The sequence below is a fragment of the Lissotriton vulgaris genome, unplaced genomic scaffold (assembly GCF_964263255.1).
Source record: "Lissotriton vulgaris unplaced genomic scaffold, aLisVul1.2 SCAFFOLD_1006, whole genome shotgun sequence".
Lineage (NCBI taxonomy): Eukaryota > Metazoa > Chordata > Amphibia > Caudata > Salamandridae > Lissotriton > Lissotriton vulgaris.
In genome coordinates, this window is record NW_028249123.1 from 167606 (window position 1) to 192446 (window position 24841).

A 24841-nucleotide genomic window follows, 5' to 3' on the forward strand; every position below is an offset into this window, starting at 1 on the left:
AACCCTGATCTGCACCCAAAGGACTGTGCTCTGAACTGCACCTGCTGCATAATCTGGTACGACAGCCCTAAGGATTTTGCCTGATTTATCAAGGATTAAAGAGTGGACTTCCTGAAAGCTACAGGTTAACAGAGACACCTGCATAACCTCGACCAAGAGGTCCCCATCCTGGAGTGCGCCCAGTGGACTTTGAAAGATATGGCAAGGTGCATTGTGGGAATTGTAGTCCCAAAATTCCATGACCATATCAAACCTTCTAGACCCTTAGATTGATGTTTTGAACACTTTGAACTGATAAGAGGAACTTCAGGAAGACATTCCAGAAGTGTGAAGAAGTTTAGAGCAACTTTTGGTAAACACTCTATAAGTTGACCAGGTGCATTGTGGGAGTGCTAGTCTCAGACCTCAAGAGACAAACCAGAGCATCTGTACCCTTGGCTGATGCTGTGGACCACTTTCCGGCACCACAAAACACTTCTGGAAGCAAGTATAAAAGTGATACATCCTGAGTTGCCTAAACCCTGGACTTTGTACCTGTCCTGCGTAACCTTGTTTACCCTTTGAGAGCTCTTTGTGTCTAATTGCCAATTATACTTTAAAACTTTCAAAACTCATATATACGGTTCCCTACAGTGTCTGTTTGTCATTTTGATATAATTTTAATCATGAAACATTTCCTAATTTTAGAAGCTGATGCTGGATTTTTTTCATGTGTTGGGTCTTATTTATTTATTGTATTTGTGTTTTTAAATGCTTTACACACCTGTCTTCTAAGTTAAGCCTACCTGCTTGCAGCCAGCTACCAAGGGTTGAGCAACAGAATCATTTATTGAGAACTTGAAATGAAATGAAATGAAAATGAAATGAAATGAAAAATTATATTTATATAGCGCACACATACCCTAAAGCCTCGCGGCGCTTAACCTTTTATTGTGTTTGTGGCTTTATTAATAGTGGCAGGTCCCTACTTATCACTAATAATAAACCGCTTTCCAACAGTATTAAAAAGTAAGGATAGGGCCCGGCAAAAGGTTTTTTTTGCCAGGTCGAAATGGTAGTTTGAAACTGCACACACTGGCTCTGCAGTGACAGGCAAAGACATTTTTAAAGGGCGGCTTAAGTGGGTGGCGCAACCAGTGCTGCACGCTCAATAGTAGCATTTAATTTATAGGCCATAGGTACATGCAATACCACTTTATCGGGGACGTATAAGAAAATGAAATATGCCTACTGAGTATAAGCCCAGACATCCATTTTTAGAGGGGAGAGCATAAGCACTTTAGCACTGATTGGCAGTGGTAAAGTATGCAGAGTTCTAATGCCAGCAATAATGAGATCAGTAAATAGGAAGGAGGAAGGGAAAAAGTTGGAGGGAAGATCATTTTAAGGCTGACAGGTCTAACATACAGAATCACAAAAACATATAACAGAGAAAGGACCTATTTGAAATGTATACATATATACAAGAATGCCAAATAAACAGTTCTATATGCAAAGTGGTGAGCCATAGTTAAAATTGGTGTTTAAAAAAAACAGTTGTTAAATACATGGTATCAGGCATCTGAATAGCTACAGCATTATATATCTGATGGCGCTCCCAGAGAAAGATTGTGCAACTTTCCCTTGTTTCCTCAAGGGGACAGAATACATGGATTTATGTACACTGCAGACCGGTTTGTAAGTGCTTTGTGTTTTAAAGGAAAGCCACTGGAGGCTGATGAGAACAGGGATAATATTGTCAAATACACATCAGTCTTCAGACTGACATGAAGTACGTTAGCCTGATACCAGCTTTCCTCCCTTAGAGTGGGATACCTCCTTAACACTATCTTGGTTGGCTGTCTATTTTGTTATGTGTGACCAAGATATCACCTATTTAAGGCGAATTGCTGCCCAGCCACAATTTCTAACTTAACTTGCTGAAACGCGCCTATATGAACTGTGCAAATTGTTACTATTTTTTTTTAAAGCCCAATGCTCGGTTGTTTTGATTCCTGTCATTTTAATAGTGATACAGCTTAGTTTTTATCACCAAAAACAAATAATTTTTCAGTTATCAGCTGCACAGAGACTGTTTACTTTTAATTCTCAACCTGACAGGGGCAGCTGGCATGCACAGCTAATTTTGCACCCAGTACCATTGCCATGTATTCTTTGATTTGTGATTAGCTTACCTCACTCATAGGTCTTCAGACTGATTTTGAGTACACGTCAGCCTGATATCATCATTCCTTTCTTAGAGCGGGATGCTTTCAATGCGCCATCTTGATCGGCAGACTAGTTTCTTATGTGTGGCCAGGATCAGTGGCGGCCAGCACGGGTCGTGGGTGGCAGAGGGGGGGAGGTGATCGAAATAAAAGAAGAAAAAAAACTTACCTTACCGCCATGTCTCTCTCCATCTCTCCTCATCCTTCTGCTCAGCCAGGCAATGGAAGTATGGCCATGTTCTCCACTCAGGCTGAAATTGCAGCCTGGATGAAAAACACGCAAAGTGTGTATGAATGTTTGACCGGCTCAAGATGGCTGGCCAAACATTCATGCACACTTACAAAGTGTGCTCATCACTCCCCTTGCTCTTGTCATCAGGGCAGCCCTGCCCCACCCTGCAAAGCTGCTGCAGCAGGATAAAATTAAATATTAACCTAGAGTTATTATCATTTTATTTTTCCTTTATTTCACTGCTTCAAAGAAGTGGGATGATGCTCGTCTGCCTTAGAGGAGGGGCCACTAGCGGCTAGGATATCAACTATTTAAGGTGAACTGCTGCGTAACCATAAGTACTAACTTAACTTGCTGAAAAGCCCATCGTTGAATTGTACATGCTCTTACTACTGTTTAGGGAGAGCATTGATTGTTTTAGTGACTGTGATTCTGCCTTGTCATTCTCATCTTTTTTTAACAAGTTTATTGTCATACCAAAAACAAATAGTTTTCCGGTCTTTGTCCGAATCAGCCTGATATCATATTCCTTTAATCAGAGTGGAATAAATTCAAGATTCCATCTTGATCGGCAGTCTGGTTTGTTATGTACTGCCAGGATATCACCTATTTAAAGCGGACTGCTACGTGGCCGTGCAGCGTGCGCACTGCTGGCTCACCAAAGATTCACCAAAGACAAGACCGTCTCCACCCATCCATTAACTGGCTGCACACAATGCCAGCAATGTTGTAGATTTCACAACACATTCATTGCCCTTCCCTAACTAAAGCTGATCTTCTTGCATAAGGTACTCTAGAGATATTTTGCTCTACCTGTGGGATGACTTCTATAAATTTCCAGGGGCCGATAATCCTTCTCACATAGATTTATCATGGGCAAGTCACAAGTTTCCTTTGAGATGCTAGATTCCAGCAATTGGACAAACCTACATTCCTGCTCAGAAATGCCCCTTACGGCATGCTCTATAGCACCTTCCAATGTAAATACCACTGCAAGGTGAGCTCTAATTAATGCATGTTCAGTGGTGAAGCACGCTGATGAAATAATTGATCTTCTGACCACAGAGAAATTTGATTTTCTTATCATCACTGAAAGCTGGCTAACAACTGATATCAGCAGACCATGCCCACAAGGATATAAAGCCATTCATCAGTCCTGACCTCTGTGTAGGGTGAGTGTATTGCTTACTGTATAGAGACGAATTGAATATCACTGCTCTTCAGCTGTGTGCTTTTGTGGAAGTAGAACTTTAGGGTTTTCAATAAAATTTTCGGTCTTCCACTTATTTTCCGGCATTATTTGTTACTGTCCGCTGGGTCCAGAAATTCCATTTACAGAAGCTTATTTCAATTTTAACAGTCCACTAATTTGATCTCAGACCGATTTGTTGTTCTAAGTGAGTTTAATGTTTGGGTAGATACCCCTACTAATACTCAGGCAATGGACCTTATTGATTAGTTGGCAGCCGGCGGTCTAGAACAAAGGGCCCGATGTAGGTCGGTCGGTAACGGCCGAAAATCGGTATTTTCGGCCGTTACCGACCGGTATACCTGAAATGGTATGTAGGGGCACAATTTTACAGAATCGGTAAATTTACCGATTTGGTAAATTTACCGATTCTGTAAAATACCGAATCGGTATTTTTACCGATTTGGTAATTCTCTGATGTAGGTGGGACTCTTCAGAGTCCCAGGAGCCTTAACGAATCGGTATTTTACCATCAAATCCAATTTGATGGTAAAATACCGATTCAGGTGTGCATGCACATGTGTGCATGCACACCTATGCCATGTGACAAGCAGACCTGCCCTTAGGGCAGGTATGCCTGCCATATGGCACCCGTGCCTGTTTTGGGGGTGCCAGAGGGTGTCAAAGTGACACCCCCTGCACCCTTGTGTGAATCGGTATTTACCGATTCGGTAAATACCGAATCGGTAATGCCCATTCATTCCTATGGGCTTTGAAGCCCATAGGAATGAATGGGCATTACCGATTCTGTATTTACAGAATCGGTAAATACCGATTGTTGAAGATTCGGTATTTCAACATCTGGATATACCTACATATCCACACTTTAGATTTACCGATTTTTAATTACCGAATCGGTAGAATTCGGTAATTTAAAATCGGTAAATCTAATTTACCTACATCTGGCCCAAAGTCTTTTAGGCCCTACACATATAGAAGGCCATATGCTTAATACAATTTTCAATAATACCCAATTGCTGAAATTGGAATCTCTCTTCCCTCAAATGTGTTCTGACCATTACTTGCTACAAATTTCCATTTTCACACTAATTAACCAATTACACTTCTTTGAACATAATGAGAAAAAAGTCTCCTCTTTATGTTAAACTCTTGGCCATATTTGAGGAAAATGTATTTTTATTGCTGCAGAAGCTGGCTTTTGCAAGAGAATCCGGACAACTGACCAGGCCATTAGGTTACATATAATTCCTGTTAAATACATCTAAATATTGAAAGTGTCTCTGCATTTGTCCTTGATCGACCTGAAGTTGGCATTTGATATAGTTAATAAATCTAAACTATGGCAAGGACTAAACACGTAGGGAACTGAGAGGGCACTGTTGCAAGCAGCCCAAGGCCTACATATGGAAGCAATGCACGCGTTCGACATGAGTTATCCAGTGAATGCAGTAGTGCTTTCTCAGTTCCCTCAGGTGAACGTCATGCATTGCAATACCCTCCCCTCTCCAGTTGGGAAAAAATGCTGCTACATCCAAACCTTAATGCAATTTTTCTGGACTGAAAAGTCGGATATGGTTCTCCTACACCCATTAAAACCAAATGTGAAAAACCTCCCAACTCCAAACCAGGTGGAGTGACTCAGAATCACGCCCATAGTGTCTGCACAGGACGTGCACTGGCCATCAGCCCCTAGGGGTGCGCTTCAAAATGATGCCAATGAGAATTCCTACAAGGCTAGAATTTTTTTTTTTACTTATATTATATTATAATGCAGCCAACCATATGCTACAGATAAATAAACATGTTTTTAATTCTGTACTACCATTCACCCCCAACTTATTTGAGGCCATTTGTTTCACCCATGAAGAATAAGGGTTACTTCAATGAGGACACAGAAAGCCAGGAAGGTTGTGTTTCCCAGTCCTTTCTTTATCTCACCTTCTGTATAATGCTGCCTTTAACTCTCTTCAATCAAGGAACAATTCCTGCTAGTCGTGTCTATTTCCCTCGCAATCTCTCGGCATGTCCATAGATATGACATTTGTGGGCCTACTCTGTGGAGTACTTGCCAAATCTCCTGAGAGAATTCTTGTTATTTTTGCAGTTAAGTTATTGCTCTTGACTGCTCTAGCACCCACTCACCACACTATCAAAGGCTGCATATGAATTTTCCAAGCCACCTTCGACAGCGTGCTACCATGGGCCTGCGATGTGGCTGTCACTTGGTACTGTTCATCGTTGTGTTGGTTCACAGCACCACCTCCCAACCCTTTTCGACTTTTGGCCTTACTATCTTAACACCTTACATTGTCATGGTGATGATATTGAAGGGTTTTTCCATTACTTGGTTCCCTCATATTTGCATGACCTTGAGGCATCTGGAAATATGTATCACTAATAAGGAACTTGTAGGAAAAGTAGTACACTAGGATCAAAGTACACCAAGAACACATCAAGGATTCTGCAAGATGGCGGCTGAGTGAGAGATCTCGGGAGGTCACCTCCACATCACTTCATCCCCTTAGAAGAGCGCCGATGTCGAGCGCTGCCTAGCATGTGTCCTGGCCCTGAAAACTGGCTGCGCTGGCAGGAAGGAGTGCGGGGGCTGACTGCAAGGTGTGAAGGTGGACAGGCGACAGGAGGGAACTGCTGCTTGCTCTGGGAAGCACTCGCCCGGCTGCTGCTGATAGTGGATTCAGGCTGGGGGAATCCAGTCAGGTGCCGGCCGGAATCGAAGTCACCTAGCAACGTAGACGCTGGCTCTACGGAAGCGTCTCAGAAGGAGAAAGTGATGGCAGTGCAAGGAGCACACCGCAAGACTCGCTCCACAATCCCGGCAAATACTTCTGTGGTACAGCGGTACCCCTACCCAAAAGCAGTTCTCGAAGCTAAGAAGCCCGGTCAAGGTACGGACAAGAACAGCAAATTTAGCAGCAGGAAAAATGTTAAACTCCACATAGCAGGAAATGTACCGGTTGGAGGATCGGAAAAGAACGGTGATGGATTAAACCCAGATCTTTTGACTGGGTGTGAGTGTTTGATTGATTCAGATGCTCCGTCCATCACCACCCCCTTTTGTACCGCTATTAATATCTGTGATCTTAACGACAGTAAGAAAAGACAGAAAGTTGATGTAGGACTACAGATGATCGGGGCTAGTATCATATGTCTACAAGAGACACATGTGGAGGGATCGCAGCAATATCTGTTGAAAACGGTAGGGTATCGATTGATCACAGCTTCAACACAGCGAGCGAGAGGTGCTGCAGTTTTGGCGAAAGGGGGAGATCTTCAATTTACACATACATTAGCCGATAAATTTGGGCTCTGGGCTATCGCAGAATGTCACTACGATTCTGGGGAAAGTAAAATGACTCTTTGTACTATGTATGGTAATGTTAGCGATGACCCAGATGTGTTGTCGAGCGTGGCTAACAACCTATCTCACTAGCCTCTTCCACTGAATGTTTGTGGGGACCTTAATGTACATCTACCGGGGGAGTGGCTTTCAGATCCAGGCTTTAAGTATCTAGGGTGAAAATCGAAAGTTTTCCAGGCACTGAAAAATATGTGTGTGTTACATGGCCTAATTGATGGTTATAATATAGGTTGCAGTGTCACCGCGATGACACTGTGCCAAATGCCACTCCTCGTGAGACGTATTCTCACACGATATTTCTGATTGTAAAGATGCCAATCATGTAATAAAATGTATCCAACTTCATATGTGACATTTGTCCATAGTTAATTCATTCATTTACTTGATACATTGTTGATTTCACAATGTGAATTTTGTATGGTAATCCAATACAAGTGAATATGAACTAAAGTATCATTCTTTCAAACACAGTGCGATCTATTATAAAGCGTATATATCCCTATGCATTTCGGGACCTCGCCCTTCATCAGGGGATTACATATGATCGCATTAATGTCTTGCGTCAATTCCGCACGGGTGAATGGTTTGAATTGATGGTTGGCAACTAGGGCATTCTTGGGACCCGGGAAACATTTTATTCATACCCACATGCCCGGCATGCATGGTTGGATTATATACTCATGTCTAGCTCCCTGAGGTCTGCTGGCATAACAGAAAAAATACCTAGAATTCTGTCGGACCATAATCCCCTAGTATTAAATCTGGAGTGTGGGTTATAAAAGTCCAAGACTAGGACATGGACATTTGAAAGAGGATTATTGGGGAATGAGAAATTCTGTCAACATATGATTAGATGGATTCCGGGCTTTTTGGAGGATAATCCAGGTACTGCTTCAATAGATGTGTTCTGGGATGCCCTAAATCCCGGTATTAGAAGGGAGACATTGCAGTTCTCTTTTAGTTCCAACAAAGAGGCCAAATTACAGATGTCTACACTACAGCACAATTTGGGTAGGGCCGAGGGAACGCTGATTAAGTCCATTCAGGAGGGGCTTCTACCTGGTACTGAACTAAGTCGGGTGGCGGTGGCTAAAAATCAGATAATTGATATCCTAACGGAGAAGGCAGTGTCAAAAGCAACAACTCATAAAGAGAAAATGTATGAATGGAGTGAAGAGGTGGGCCATCAGCTGGTTGTACGCACTAGAGAAAAATATTCCGCTAATTTAGTCAAAGAGATTAAGGATCCAGAGTCCGGCCTCAAGAAGACCGAATCCTCTGAAATTAGCACTGTATTTTAAAGATTTTATCAGAATCTCTATGAAACAGCAGAGAATCAACAGGACAGACCTGAGGTATATTTACATCTAAACACTCCAGTGAGATTCGAGAAAACGGATCAAGAAAGCTTAGATAGCACTTCATTTTGGGAGGAAATTCTACTATCTATGAATAGTCTCGCTACAGCGAAAGCCGCTGGTACGGAGAGAATCCCAACAGAGTTTTATGTTAAATTCTCATTTGAATTTAAAAGAAATAATGCAGGAACTGTTCATCCATATTTTTCAAGGAGGAAGACCGCCAGCCTCATGGTCATCTGCCAGAATTGGAGTTAAAAAAAAAACAAAGATCCTCTATAACCCGGGTCTTATTGTCCCATTACATTGATAAACGGAGTTTCCAAAATTTACTCCAAATTATTAGCAAGCCGATTGGCACCGATTATTCATAAGATCGTATCAGGACATCAGCACAGGTTCATCCACAGGAGATCTACAATTGATTACGTCCAAAGAAGAATTTCTCTTTTTGATTTTACAGAGGTGATAGGAGACCCTATGGCACTTATATTACTCGACGCTGAAGAAGCTTTCGAAAGGGTCGCCTGGGAATACCTTTGGGCTGCAATGCTATATTGTGAGATCAATCAGAGATTTATTAAAGCAATACAAATGCTATATGTGGATCCTGTAGCCAGTGTATCAATAAATTGGGTATTTTCAGATACAATAACCATTACAAGGGGGACAAGTCAGGAGAGTCCTTGCTCTCCTCTCCTATTCGCACGTTATATCGACCCGTTCATCTGTAGGCTAAATAAAAACATACTAATTCAATCAATTTGGGTACGAGAATATGAGACCAAAACACTAGCCTACGCAGATGATATAGCTTTAGTCACTAGCAATCCTATTTCCACAATTGACGTGATAGAAGAGGGGAATCTGATCTTCGGAGCAGTCTCTGGCTACAAATTAAATCAAAGTAAAACGCAGATCATTCTTAATGACCGGATCAAGATGAGGGATGTTAGAGTCACAGACAAAGCTACTTATCTAGGGGTCAGTATATCGGCAAAGGTGGATAGCATAGTTAGTAATAATGTGGAACCTTTGATCCAACGAACAAAAAAAGAACTGGTCCATCTAAATACCCTACATTTAACGGTCGGAGATGTAATGTGATCAAAATGCTATATCGTCCCAGATTTTTATATTTTTTTAGGACTATCTTCCTGGAATATCCTCCAAAACTGTTTAGATCTATAGAATCCATGTTTTCCAGGTTAATTTGGGGATATAAGAGGCCACGAAGCACTTTAAGATTTATTACACTTCTGAAGGATCGAGGCGGACTGCCAATGCCTAATTTCAAATTGTATTATTGGGCTACGGTATTAAGATACTGTTCAGCACTTATATCTCCAGGACCTAATAGCAATAAAATGCTTACCCCACAAAAACTGGGAAGGGGCGCAGAAGGCTGTCTCTGGCGACACATTAATGACAGCTACTTTAAGAAGGTGAAATTCAAGACTATCTATGGCATATATAAGGTTTGGGGTAATGCTCGTAAACTACTGGGACTTAGATGATATTTGCATTATACGCCTGTATCTAATAATGATGACCTTCCAGAGATATTTGGGGACAGGTGTATGGACCGTTGGATACAGGCAGCGATTCTACAGCTGGACTGCTTTTACACAACAAACTGATTGAAGACCTTTAAGGAATTACGTTATGAATTCGACCTTAGCCATAGGGACTTTTTTTAATTTTTACAGGTTAGAGATTTTCTGACAAAGAAAGGGGGGGTATGGTAAAATTTCAAGCAATTCAAATTATAGCCAATATACGCAAGAAATCTATCTTAACTATTGGGGAAATCTACAAATGTTTTAATTCTTTAAGTCCTGATGATATGGAGAAACAGATAGCTATGTGGCAGGCTACACTGGTTGTATTGACCCAAACCCCTCTGCGTTCCTTTGAATTGTCCCAGACTTGCTTTATGTCAGTAAAATTACAAGCCTAATATTACAAAACTTTATTTTCACTGTATTACACCCCGAATAAGATAGCAAAATGGGGTACCGGAAAGGGTACAACATGTCCACAATGCTCACTGTTTGAGGCTGATAGTGTGCATATATTTGCCTCTTGTAATGTATTGACAAGCTTAATAGTGGAAATTTCTGACTTTTTATCAGAAATTTTTGGAACAGGAGTCAACTTTTCAATGGAGGAAATACTGCTGGGTACAGAGGATGGTAACCACCCAAACTATATGCAAGGACTGATTTTTGTGGCCATGGACGTTTTTAGGTTATGCATAGCCTCCGCCTGGATGGACTCGAATCCACCGGCATTCCAGCAATGGAGGACCCGTTTGTTAGCAACTTTTAGCCTAGAGGTGGCCATTTATAAAAGGAAAGGGCGTAATAAACGCAAAAGAGGCATGATGATATGGGATCCATTGCTGCAATGGATGAACAATCACACTTCGGATGGATAGATGGTAACAAGGAAAAAATGCTTGCCAAATATGAACTGAGCCATTTTTGAGTTAATTGCGCTATATTATGTATGACTTTAAATGATCCTCAATTTTGTATGGTTAAAATGTGTAGGGGTGGGGGCAGGGGTGGGGGGTGGTGTTTGTGTAAAGAAAAACTTCATAAAGATATTTTTTTTTAAAAGAACACATTAAGGCTTTTAAGAAAAAGAGACAAAGTATTTGTTTTGTACCCTAGAGAAGTGTGAAGCAATAACGTATTTGCACGCCACTTTTGAGCAGTGATGATAAAATATGTTACCAAATTCTTGCAGACTTTCTCTGAAGTCATCTTCCGCAGGCTGAGCCTTGCAGTCCCTTACCCTACACGTGATTGGATCTTGAAATGAAGGAGTGTCCACAGCCTAAAAGCCATCTCTGCATTCAACAGGACCACACTGGGCTCACAGGTGCCCCCTTCCACCGTATCAGCGTTATGGCCAACATTTGTTTGGCTATATACGGAGAGGCACCTCACAGGATGTGGCATAACGGCCAGAAAACCTCACAGGATGTGACATAACGGCCAGAGCTGCTGACTTTGGAGCTGGTGAACCGGGTTTGAGTCTGGCGTCGGCGCAACATCCTGAGAATCAGGGCAAATCACTTAATATCAACGTGCCTACCAAAAAAATGAATGTGTCCTTGTATAACGTAACTGGTGCTGCTGTAAAGCGCTCCAATGCATTCAGATCGAGTTTGTGCTATATAAAACTGCAAAACATCCCCCCCCTTACTAACAGCGTAATCTGACAGAAGTGCAGATCACTGTGGAGGTGGGAACGAAGCTTATTTGTGAGAGGCTCTCAGTGTGAAAATGTGCCACACCCCTGGTGACGTGTCTCCTGCTGTGTTTCACAACCGTGCATGGGCGTCCACCGGGGGGGTGGCAAGGAGGAGAGCTTGCCCCCCCTGGAGTGACCCTCCTTATCCCCCCTGGAGTGACCCTACTTGCCCCCCCATGCCCCTTGCGGATGCCCATGAAAACCGTGACTTCAAGACGGGGTTCTCACTCTCTTTCCTCTCCTTTCTTTTATTTGCTTCCCTGTGAAATGGATCCAAAAAAGAAAGACGCTTTTGCTGGAAATTTAGTATTTTTCTGACATTTTAATTCCAAAGTGCAGCATTGGGAATAAAAGGCTAAAAATATGAAAAATTGATAAATAAAGTAAGACAGAGTGGTAGCAAACTGGCCAAACTGATTTTATTCACACTGAAACACATTAGCTCCACTTTTACAGAGTTTGCCAGTGAAGGGCTATTTTAATTTTCTTGTCTTTGTTTTACCTGGACTTGGAACTAGTGCACCAATCCTGGAGGTACCAAAATGTGTGAATTGGAAAACAAAATGTGTGCTGCAGCTCTGCGTCAAGGGGTGTGGTATTTTTACCATACTGCTTACGTTTTGTAAGGATATAAGCAATGGCCATTGAAATGGGTCCATTCAGGGCCCTGTAGTCGTGTCCCTAACTTTTCAGGCAAAAGCACTTACTGATTTCTGAATAGTGAGTGTAAAAACATTAAGGTAACCATGTTGTTCCTGCTTACATTTCCCATGGTTTGCTAAATTTTGCATTCCCTATAAGTGTATGCTTCTTCCAGGATGTTGTTCCTTTTTTTTTTTGTAGGCCGCATATTGCTCTTGTCTAGTGCGTAATTTAAATTGAGCATCCAGGTGTTTATAGCGGGCAACAATTGGGTTGTAGTTGAAAACAGTGGGAATTTTTCTCAGTGGGGTAGTACGGTGTTCAGTGTTGGAGAGAATGTGGCACTATGGTCAGAGCTGCTGAATTTGGAACTGGTAACCAGGTTCAGCCTTAATATCCAGCCAACCAGACCACTCTCCTGCGAGAGCACAATCACATGCTAGACCTTAGAAGGCTTCGCAACACCTGAGAAGTCCTGGGGCCTTATTTATGAAGGCCTTGCGCCGCCGGTGCGTCACTTTTAAAATGGGAAAAAGTGACGCACCGGTGGCGCAAGGCCTTCATAAATAAGGCCCCTGGTGTCTTCGCACCAGCAGGTGGACCCTAGCATGACAAGTGTAGGTTAACCTTAAAGGCTTGTCCACCACTATCCATACTGAAGGTCACCTCCAGTCTTACGGGCAGGCCTATGAAGCAGCAAACCCTAGAACAACAGTCACTGAGGTCACAGGTCCCTTGAGAAGGGCCAGCTCTAGGGCGGTGCAACCAGTGTGACAGCACCGGGTGCTGACTTTAGGTGAAGGCATCATGTTTGCAAGTATATTATGGTTTTAAAAACGCTTGCTGCCGCCTTCCTGGATTCCAGCAATTTTCGGCAACAATAAAAATGTCATGATAACTCTGGTGATTAATAATCTTCCTAGAGAGAGATCAGAATTTTGTCTAGTGGAAGTTTTGACTCATGGAAAGGTAGCTCAGAGGGTTAATGTACCGGCTGCAAAGAACATGCGCCATGCTGATCACAAAGTGCACATAATGTAAATAGGTCAGTGGGCTACTGCTTTTGTCAGAGAACCTTTTGTTACTTGCAGTTTATACGTTAAAATCCTAACTTAGAACAGTGAGATATTAACTGTCATCTAAGAGCTGCATACAAACTGCAAGGTATAAATTTGAGTGTTATGTTCCCCCCCTCCCCAGTCTTTGATTATCCTAATGTCCCAAAAAGTGTTCTTTTGGACAGAAATCAATTCTGATTATTAATGAGAACCCCCAACCATGGTATTACGTTTTAAATTCCGGGTATTGTATTTCTCCAGACCAATCACTATAAAACTATACGGGCTACTAGTATGGTTGTCATGTGACTCCTACACCTTGTAGTCCTTAGTCTTATGTAACATTTTCTATACAGTAATTTACACACATATTGATTGTCTCTGTGTAATGTGTGTGATGTAAAGTGCACAGGACACCACCAGTGCTATGGCTGGCCCTGCCCTTGAGGCCAGTCTGCCTCACCCAAAGGTACCTCCAGGAGCTGCAATTCACCAGGGATTGGCAATGCAGGATTTGCACACAACCAAACTAAGTTTACAAACTTCACAGTCTCCCAGCTTCATTCACAAGCACTTTTAACATGTGCTGCCTGCTGTGGGGCCACTGGAATTGATTATGCAGCAAAGGATGACAACATTATGCCGTAGTGTTGACTAAATTATGCATTAAAAAAAGACTGCAGCGTAATGCAGTATATTTTCAGATATTTTATTATTTGTCGTGTGTACACATGCTAACAGTCTCTGGAAAGATTTTGCCTTATTAGTACCAGTGTAACATACAAATGCAGCAGTGAGAAAGGTGACCAGTCAACCTTTACAATAGCCCATCCACTCCGCAGCAACACAAGTCACATTTTATAGGAACTTTTGATATGTTTGAGCTACAAACAATTTATTAGTTTAAATGGTCAGATCATGCAGCAGATCTTGCATTATGAGGCAAATATGGCAGAGCTATAATTTTAGAGAAAACATTTGCAAACTAGGATATTTTGACTTTCATGTTTGAACTGCTGTTGTTGAAAAAGGGTGAAGTGCTGATGACAGAAACACCATGGCTCGGAGACAAATGGCTTGTGTTTCCACTGGTAAACAGCCTTTACAACGAAACTTTTACAACGCACTACCATTGCGACGCAACCATTACAACGCAAACCATTACAACGCATTGCGCTGGGGGGAGCGCTCTAGGATAGGGAATAGATTTAATTTATTATCCAACACCTTCCCTACTATCCACGGGGACTGGAGTTGGAATAGTAAATTAAACTATTCACTATCCAGCACCCCAAAGCGCTATGCGTTGTAATGGTATGTGTTGTAAAGACTGCGTTGTAACGGCATGCGTGGTAAAAGCATGCGTTGTAACCTCATACATTCGTTTCCACATTTTATCGTATTTGGTACATTCTGTGATTAGAAGCATATCCCACTTTGTGAATATATTTTAATGTCAATAACTCATTATAACCTTAAATAATCATGTGTATCCATTGGTTGATTAAACTGGGCAGTGAAATGCCAAATAAATACAAAAAATTGGGATGTCTGCGCATTCTAGCCACACATCTGGCTCCACCCACAGATCCAATCCTTGGGTTATTCCCGCCCTCTGAATCTCCGCCCACTGTTCCCCTACTTTTTTCCCCCACTTCGACCACTGTGTAAGACTCAGCATCCCTGGACCTGTGATATGGCGCAGCTGCGGGTGCTGCATGTGCCACACATTTACGGTGTCTTGCTTCCGCATAAGGGAGCTGGCCATTATTGTATCCCTAAACCTGCGCACAATGTCAGTTTGACATTGACTACACGTAGAGGGACTCTAAGTTTCTTTTTAAAAAAATAGCTAACATTTGGACCTATACATTTTATTTTGTATAAATTAATTGAATGTGTGTAAAATTTAGCAATGCCCATGGACTTCTAGTAAAGGGACCAGCCACTGTCAAATCACTAGCGAGTATGATTGCTGCATTATTTATTACTAACTTTGACGTTGTGCTTTAAATTTGGATAAAAGTTATAATGAATTCTAGCACCAAGAAGCCAATATTGGTAAATATGTGTTCTACAAATAATCCCTAACATACACTGTGCATACAGTATATTTAATCTGGTACTTTAATCATAGGCTGTTTTAAAGTATTCTGATAAAAATCGAATTGTGCTGAAGACAGCCTTGATTGGTGTTGGATCGAGGACCCAGAAGTCTGCACACCTGCAGACAGAGATAAAGCACCTGTCAGAAAGTTTAGCGTTTTCCCTACAGGTTGTGTTTGTTGGCCCGCGGCAGGGTCAGTCACATATCCTGGATTCCTGGCATTTAATTGAGTCAATCCTAGTTCTGCGCCCCAGTGTTTCGTGTGCCCCACCTAGCACACATCCTGTCGGAGGATGGTGATGACGTTAACATTTTGCCCCCCCCCTGGAAAAATTTCTGCGGACGCCCATGCAACTGTGCTGCATTCCCATATTCTGACCGTCCTTAACATCTGCTACTGACTGCGGAATGGAGAATAGGGTATTATGAAAATTAGCCTCCCTTAAACCACCTGCAGAGGGTGGAAGGTTTTACCTGGTAATTTCCCCGAGCTAAATATAATATAAAACGGAATATGTATTAGGGAATAAAAGCAAATTAGATTTGATCATTGTAATTTCTGGGGGTCAGTGTAGCCACCGCCTCAGATGGCGCCATGTGGTTTAACCCGTCTCCATAGCAACTGTTGGCACCGCCCTCGCCGCCATATTTCAGACAATGATCTACTTGGATTAACACTTATGCCCCCATCTATGCCAGGCTAAGCACTTTTTAAGCTTCTGTGAACTCAGCTGAAGTCGAACGGCAGAGATGTAAACTATGTGAATACTTATAGATTTCTAAACCTTCTATTCCAACACAATTAAAACATTATTGTGTACTCGGCATTGCTGCAATCGGTGAAACTGAGGTAACATACGTCATCTGCCTTGTGACTCGATAATCTAGCAATTTTAGATTCGTTCTCTAGATGTTGTGGGCCCTGGTTAAGTGTTATTTTTAATTATCACCATGCAGTGTATTTTCATTTCTGCTGCCGTCATCATGGCGTTGGAAATAACTAGCAGTCACACGTACACTGGTTAACAGGCTCTGCTTACCTGAGGAGATGTCGATTTGATTTATCTTGGTCTGAGTGACATTAATGTGTGTGCTGATTTTTCCCTCAGTGAGGATAATTTCGACGGTGCCAAGATCGTCTGCGAAACTGCTGAACAGCAGGAGGCCGCTGGGGTTCCAAGTGCGGAAATGGAAGTTGACTGTGAGCGCGACCGCGTTAGGCAGGCCAGGTGCGATCAGGTAGCTGGTGGCGTTGAAGAAGACAGCCACAGAATGCGATTCTTCACAAGAGAAGCTAATGTTTCCCTGAAAAAGAGGAACATGTGTAAGTTTGTTGACATCCACAACTAACTAGGTAATGCACTGAGCAACAAGGCCTAAAATGCTACTATTAAATTTATAGCGTGCGCTTACTCATTATTGTATTTCTAGCCATTCAGAAAAATACTTAAGAGTATTCAGAAATATATATTCTTTAAATACCGCATATTCACAGTATTACTGTGCTTGGGTATTTGCTCACACAGCGACGCTCTTCTTGCCACACCAATAGCAACTTACTATTTATAAGCAAACCAACAATCATTTGATTAAATGACAAATATGACAGTAATATATAATTGAGAATAACTAATTAGTCTGCAATAACATTATATGAATACTTTCTTATTTTGATACAATTCTTGCTGATTCAGTATTGAAGTGTGTTAGTGTTAAAGATAGTTGTTTGTTGCCATTATCGCATTCAAAGTTATTTAAAGTTATCAGAAGGGTGTAAAGTGTTTCCAAATATCAAATAGCTTCTTCAATATTTTCAATGCAATATTTTCAATGCTTTTTTGTGAGGGTTTAATTAGATTTCCACTGTTCAATTTTATAAAGCTCTAGGGCAACATGAACTGGCTTCTGCATAATATATAGGATGTTGATTTCAACGAATATTACTTTATCCCTAAAATAGATATCAGTACTAATAATGGATTTTTATGAACACATTTTTCCATGCGAAATTCAAAGATTGTTTGATACAATAGTGACCATTAGAATATTAGAATACATAACAATATTGGGGCGTTATGTGTGTCATGCATCATGATGCGCTCTGCAGCCTCAGTGCAGGGTAACTGGCCTGTTTTAATGCGTCTGCAGGTTCAAAAGTCAATTTATTAAAATCGATATTTCTCATAGTTAGAGCATTATTTTAGACAGCACAAGTCAGAAACAGAAAGAGAGACACCTTGCTCGCTGTTTCCTAGCTGCAACTGTCTGAGAACAAAGCTCCAATTCAAAGAAATATTTTGTTGAAATAATTTAGTAATCTCAGAGGCAGATCTACTACTAACTTTATCCAAGGTTAAACCCTCAAACAACCATTGCAACGTGATTCTGGGTTCAATCAGCAAATTTGTAGCTACTCCCAAAAAAGGTCTAGGCTGATCAATTTCTCTCTTGAATAGGAGCAGTTCCCAGATCATCTAAAAATAAGTCAAATTACTCCTCTTCTAACAAAACTATAATCGGATTCCTGCAATCTTAACAACTTCTGTTCAGTCTTCACCCTGCCTCTCTTATGCAAGGTAATTGAACGTTGCTTTACCGGCCGCTGTCATGTCACATCCAGGAAAAACAATCTCCTTGACCCTCAACAATCCCGCTTCCATCAAGGCCACAGCACAGAGACTCCAAGTCTGCAGATCGTTTAGGAATCCCTTCCCATACTTACCCATGGAAATTCCTTTCTTCTTGTACTCCCCAATCTTTCTGCTTCCTTTGGCCCTGTCAGTCACCAGGTTTTGTGAAGCACCTTTTAGTGGTGAATGAGTTTTGAAGGTGTAGTCTTAAACTGGTTCACTTCATGCTAAGCAAACCTCTCGCAAATAGTGAAGATCGGGAATAGAATCTCGAAGCCAGTTAGCCTACAGCATGGAGTCCCCCAAAGTTAGATTGTTTCTTCACCCCTCTCTAACCTCCATCTGGAACCCTTCTGCACGAGCCTCAGGAATTGTGGAATACTCTTCAATCTGTATGCTGACAACAACCAAATCGACCTGAAGGGCTAATCCCCGGATGACTTCACCCTGTTATCCAACACCAAGAAAATAATTCATACTTTATTGGCAAATACCTACTTCAAACTAAACCCAGTGAAAACAAAAATTCCACTTATCTCTCCAAAGAAAGCTAACCCATTAATTGAAGACTGGATATCACTCCTCCCGGACCCGAAGGGCAGTCCATCTATCATTCAAAATGCCATATCAATGCGATTCACCCTTGACAGATATATTAACTTTGAGAGCCAAATATAATTCATGGCTGGTTCTAGCTGAAGATGCTCTAGAGAATCAGGCACCTTATCCTAGAACAGGGCATAAAATCAGTTGTCAAGGTGCTAGTTCTCACCAGATTCGACTACAGAATTGCACTCCTATCAGACATCCCACACATCTACTTAGAACCATTTAGAATAGTTCTACATGTGGCTGCCTGCTTCGTCACAGTGCACAAGAAATGTGATTACATTACCGCTCTCCCACTCTCCTTTCAGTGTCTTCACATAGAGACGAGAGCACAATTTAAAATGGCATTCATCACTTATAAGGCACTTCATGTCTCTTCAACCTCATACCTAGCTGAGAATTGAATATTTTAAGTGCATACTGCGATTTAAGAAGCATTCCGTCCCTTCTTCTTTGAATCCCCCACCTCCAAGAAGGAGTGAAGCATGACCCAGTCCTTCTCCGAAAGTTCCACAAGAATTTGGAGCCCCATCCCTCCAAGCCTCTGCATGACCACATGTCACCACACCTTAAAAAAAGACCTCAAAGCTCTCCTCTTTGAATGACACTTGGATTACCTCCTCATGTCCCTGCACACCCCTTTGGGTGGGCACCACAGCCTTACCAGGCATGATCCATTGACGATCCCTACGCTCTGGGATCGCCATTTCCTGGTCGAGGGACCCGCCAGACACGCCCACAGTGGCCACGCCCCCCCTCCTACGTACCGACCTCACTATAAAACATGAATCCTAGCAGGAAGCGCAGCGGACGAGCGCAGCGGGCGCGACGATTGCGCGCCGAAGGCGCGCATAAGGCAAGCTCGTCTGCGCTCGTCCGCGCCTCGGCAGCGGCTGGAGCAAACTCCCAAGCTCTTGTCCAGTCCACTACCACCCACCCGCATCTGACTCGTGAGTCCTTACTCCGTCTCAGAGATTTTGCTCATGAAGGCCACTTCTCTTTCACAGACACTGCCTACCCTTTGCATGATTTCGCTTGTAAAGTTTTACTGTCGGGTGGCCTGCTGAACGTCAGGTCACTGCCTAAACATGTCAATGAAATCTCTCAGCTCATTGATAACCATCACCTCGATGCACTCTTTCTTACCGAGACATGGACCCACTCCGACTGTAACATTGAATTGGACTGGGCCTGTCCACAAGATTTTAAAATTTTGCATCTTCCCAGACCCAAGGGTCGGGGTGGTGGAGTCGGCATTATCTACAGAGCCTCCTGGTCCATAAAAATCCTTGATATGGACCCAGTTGCCGGTACGGAAATACTCGGCCTCTCAATAAATTGTCACTCTGGAATAACCTTCACGGCCTTGATATGCTACCGCCCTCCGGGAGCCTTCAACTCCATGCAGCAACAATCGCTTCTCACCACCCTCACCAATATGGCTACCACCCATAACAAACTGATCATTCTGGGCGATTTCAATCTCTGGCCAAATGGCAGCCTGGACTCTGCCCTAAATAATCTTATACTTTCCTGTGAAGGTATGGGACTCTCCCAACTGGTCAATAAACCTACACACTCTGCAGGGCACCAGCTTGATTTGATTTTCTCCTCCCCCCAGCTAGTATTCCTGAGCGACATATTGCCAATGTGCTGGACCGACCATGCACTTATTAAATTTCACATAGCTGGCAGCAGAGCCACAAGACCGCCACTCAGCACCGCCCCCGATTCTCTGTACAGAGATTGGAAAGCGCTGGGCAAACTAAAACTGGCCGGCCTCGTGTTCAAGGTGGTAAACAGTTTTTCCACCGTCCATTCGGTGGAGGACAACTATATGGCCCTCTGCACAAGGATTTCTAACACCTCGGAACACCTTGTCCCCCAGAAAAAGTGCAAACCTAAGAGAAGAGTACCAGCCCCCTGGTTTGATGACTCATTGAGAGCCCTCAAATTAGCCTGCAGACAATCAGAGAGAAAATGGAGGCAAGGCTATTCGGATACCAACAAATCTCTCTGGAAAGACAACCTCCGGGCATATAAAACTGCCATTGTCCAAAGTAAGGCTAATTACTTCTGCACTACCATCGCCAATGCCACCAATAGTTCGAAAAGTATCTTTCAAATACTCAAAAACCTAACCCACCCAGACTGTGCCACAATGACGCAGCCTCCTACTCAAGCCCTCTGTGACAATCTTGCAGCATTCTTCATTAATAAAATCAACACCATCATTCACAATTTGAAGACCCCCCCCTCGCTGGGATGTTCCAACAGCCAGGGAGCTAGCACCAGCATCCAGGACTTGACGCCCTTAGGCTCCATCCCTACGGCTAGGTTACGGGAATTCCCTCCTATTTCTGAATCCGAGTTCGAAAGACTGGCGCTCGGAATTACCTCGGTTTCCCCGCTTGACCCCCTGCCTCCAAAAATTTGGAAAAGCTTCGCAACAGAACACTTCGGCACTTTGCACCAAATATGCAACCAGTCTTTGCACTGTGGATATGTTCCAACTCCTTGGAAACAGGCGCTCGTCACACCGCTCCTGAAAAAGCCCTCCTTGAGCCCTGATTGTCTATCAAACTACCGACCCATCTCCCTCCTGCCATTTCCAGCGAAAGTCGCCGAACAATGGGTCAGCTCTTGTCTCTCCACTCACCTGGAGCAGAACAACTTCCTGGATGACCTCCAATTCGGTTTCCGTCCAGCCCACGGTACCGAAACAGCTGTCTTGACAGCCATGGAAGATCTTCGCATGCGTGCAGACAGGGGCCAGACAGTAGCACTGATACTGCTGGACTTGTCTGCCGCATTCGATACGGTCAACCACAGGACGCTGTTGGAGAGACTCGGTGAGGCAGGTGTGGATGGCACGGCTTTGCTATGGTTTCATTCCTATCTGCGGGATAGGAGACAGGCTGTATCCCTCCCCCCATTCCAATCCGCATTCGCACCTGTACCCCAGGGAGTCCCCCAGGGCTCCTCCATCAGTCCCATCCTTTTTAACGTGTATATCAAACCTTTGATCACGTTAATTAAGTCGTTCAGGATAAAAACGATCAACTATGCTGACGACACCCAGCTCATTCTCTAATGGGAGGGAGAAGACTCCACCCCCTTAACTTCCTTCCACGACTGCTTAAGAGAGACGGCTGGGTGGTTGCACAGGAACTCCCTACAATTTAACTCCTCCAAAACAGAGGTTCTGTTTTGCGCTGGTAACAACATATCTCGCCAGTTCCCGAGTGATTTCTGGCCTCCAGAGACAAGGGACAAACCCCAGCCAGTTACCTGGGTTCGCAACCTGGGAGCCATGCTCAATAACAAGCTGAGTATGGAAACCCAGGTCGCTAAAACAGTGGGGACCTGCTCAGCACTTCTGCGTTCCCTGCATAAAATTATGCCACTCCTCCCTGCACAAGCTCGGGCGTTGATAGTCAGGTGCACTATTCTCAGTCGCCTCGACTATTGCAACGCACTGCTCCTTGAGTCTCCAGCCACGCTGCTAGACCGGCTTCAAAGAATTCAGTCAGCCGCTGCCAAGCTAGCTCTCGGCTGGACGAGGAGATCTTCAGCCACAGCGGCCCTAGCCGAGCTGTATTGGCTACCTTTGAAGCAGCGTGTGGCTTTCAAATCCCTCTGCATTGTCTTTAAGGCTCTGCACGGACTCGGGCCCAGACCTCTGCAAGCTCTGTTCTTGTGGTACACTCCGACCAGAGATCTGCGATCATCCTTGGCCTGTCTGGTAAAAGTGCCCAGATTCAACAAAGCCAGAACCGGGGGCAGATCTTTCAGGGTCGCAGCGGCCAAATTATGGAACAGTCTGCCCATCGATATACGCCAAATCTCACAACTCCTTCCCTTTCGGAAACGGATCAAGACCTGGCTATTCCCCTAAATCTTCCCGCCTGCCACTCACTTTGGTTTCTCCTCAGTAGAGTATTCTCCAGTGCCAGGAAGCCTGCAAGGTATCAGCTGCGCTATACAAATACTCAAAATAAATAAATAAATAAAATGTTACACCATGCGTCCCTTTTGCTGATACCACAAGCTCTTTATTGCTATGTTATGTTATGAGTATGTATTCTACCCCCCTGTGAGGGGTACCCGGAAGCTGACTACTCCTAGTGTAATTCTCTGTATTTTTCACTTGCTTATTGATCTGTTTCGATCCAATTGGCAAGCATGCTGATGTCTACAGGCCAAGTCCATGCTATATAAAATCCCAAAAATAAATAAATAACATAAAAACTGATGCTCTGCTTTGAAGCACTTTGCAGGCAGTAGTATTCGCCCACAATCGCACCTAAGTTCCCTTTGTGTGTGACTGTCTAGAGGGAATGCACAAAGCTGGCTGTCATCCTCACCAGACATGTTTTCAGAGACTAGCAGAAGGCACCAAATGGTTATAGTAAAAAAATGCCAACTTTAGTGGCATTTGCTGAATTGTAATTTAAAACCCAACCATATGTTGTGTTTTTATTCTAATTTCAGAACACCAAATTTGGGGGTCCAAGCTCTTCCCAATTGGAAATTACACATATAAAATGTAATAAGGCAACCCCGATGTTCTCATATGGTTGAGATAGACTTTGCCACTGGATTCAAGCTAGCCTGGTTGATGAGGGGTGTTAACCCGAAACCGATCCCAGGATGCTCGTTTCCAGTCCAGGGGCCCTGGCTTGACAGTTCTCGCTGGACTGTTCCCATAAGGAACAGGGTCAAGACTGATTTGCATATGGCTGGGTTTGAACTAGGGTGGCGAAGTAAGCTAAAGAACGGTGATGGATTTAACCCAGATCTGTGATTGGGGGTGAGTGTCTGAAAAGTTTCAAAGCACTGTCCATCGTCTCCTTGTGTTTGCTTTGTTTGCCTAAAGTTGACAGGGCATGCACAAACATGGGTCCCTTGCTCACTTTGCCACTGGATTCAAACTAGCCTTGCTGATGAGGGGTGTTAACCCAAAACCGGTCCCAGGATGCTTGTTTCCAATCCAGGGAAGACCTGACTTGGCAGTTTAGGTAGGACTGTTCCCATAAGGAACAGGGTCAAGATTGATTTGCATATGGCTGGGTCTGAACTGGGGTGACAAAGTGAGATAAAGAACGATGATGGATTTAACCCAGATCTGTGACTGGGGGTGAGTGTATGAAAAGTTTCAGCGCTGCATCCATGTGTTTGCTTCAACTTTCTAAAAGTGGCATTTGCTGAATTGCAATTTAAAATCCAAATGCCACCATAAGTTGTATTTTAATTGTGATTTCAGATACACCAAATTTGGGGGTCCCAGCTCTTCCCAATTGGAAATTACACATATACAATGTAATAAGGCAGCCCCAATGTTATCATATGGGAGAGATAGGTCTTACAGTAGTGAAAAACATATTTAAAGTATTTCACTACCAGGACATGTAAATCGTATCAAGTGAATGCCCTACTTTTTAAATACACAGCACCCATCTACAGGCTGTCTAGGGTGTAACTTAGGGGTAACTTAACTGTAATAAAAAGGAAGGTTTTGTCCTGGCAAGTCGGTTAACTGGTCAAGTCAACATGGCAGTTTAAAGAAACGGCATCACAGGCCCTGCAGTGGCAGGCCTGAGACAAGTTTACAGGGCTAATTAAGTGGATACAATCATTACTGCAGAACCATTAGTAGCATTTCATTTTTTAAGCCATGGGCACATGCAGTGTACTTTACTAAGTATGTATCAGTAAATAAAATATGGCAAGTGTGGATATGGGAATGTTACCATGTTTTAAGTATAGAGGAGAAGCACTTTAGCAATGATTAGCAGTGGTAAAATGCAGATATTCCTAAAGCCAGCAAAAACCATAAATAAAGGTGGTCTGAAGGCAAAAATCTCAGGGGGAACTCCGCTGAGGATGCAAGGTCCAACACGGCTGATAGAGGGACATATGTGCTTGAACAGACATCTATAGCCTGTTTGTGATTTTTGAGGAAGTTACAAGAGATCAAGTGGACCCAGTTCCATGGAAACGATTTATTTTGTAAGACAGTGAGCTGAACTGGGCAGGCGAAGTCTTGAACGGGGAGGAAGGAGATAGGCCCAGGCAAGAAATTCAATTAAGTCTACTGCAAGGGAATCTGAGGTATTTGTGTTGCTAGAAAATAAATACTAAG

The 24841-nt window shown here is 43.1% G+C and overlaps 1 protein-coding gene across 1 annotated transcript in view; it reads right to left on the minus strand.

The window, feature by feature from the left end:
• LOC147663694 (contactin-associated protein-like 2) overlaps positions 1-24841 on the minus strand; it is a 542132-nt gene that overhangs the window by 10285 nt on the left and 507006 nt on the right. The window contains exon 7 of the mRNA XM_086950260.1: positions 16498-16762. Within this exon, the coding sequence (XP_086806386.1) occupies positions 16498-16762 (265 nt within the window). The remainder of the gene's footprint in view (positions 1-16497; positions 16763-24841) is intronic.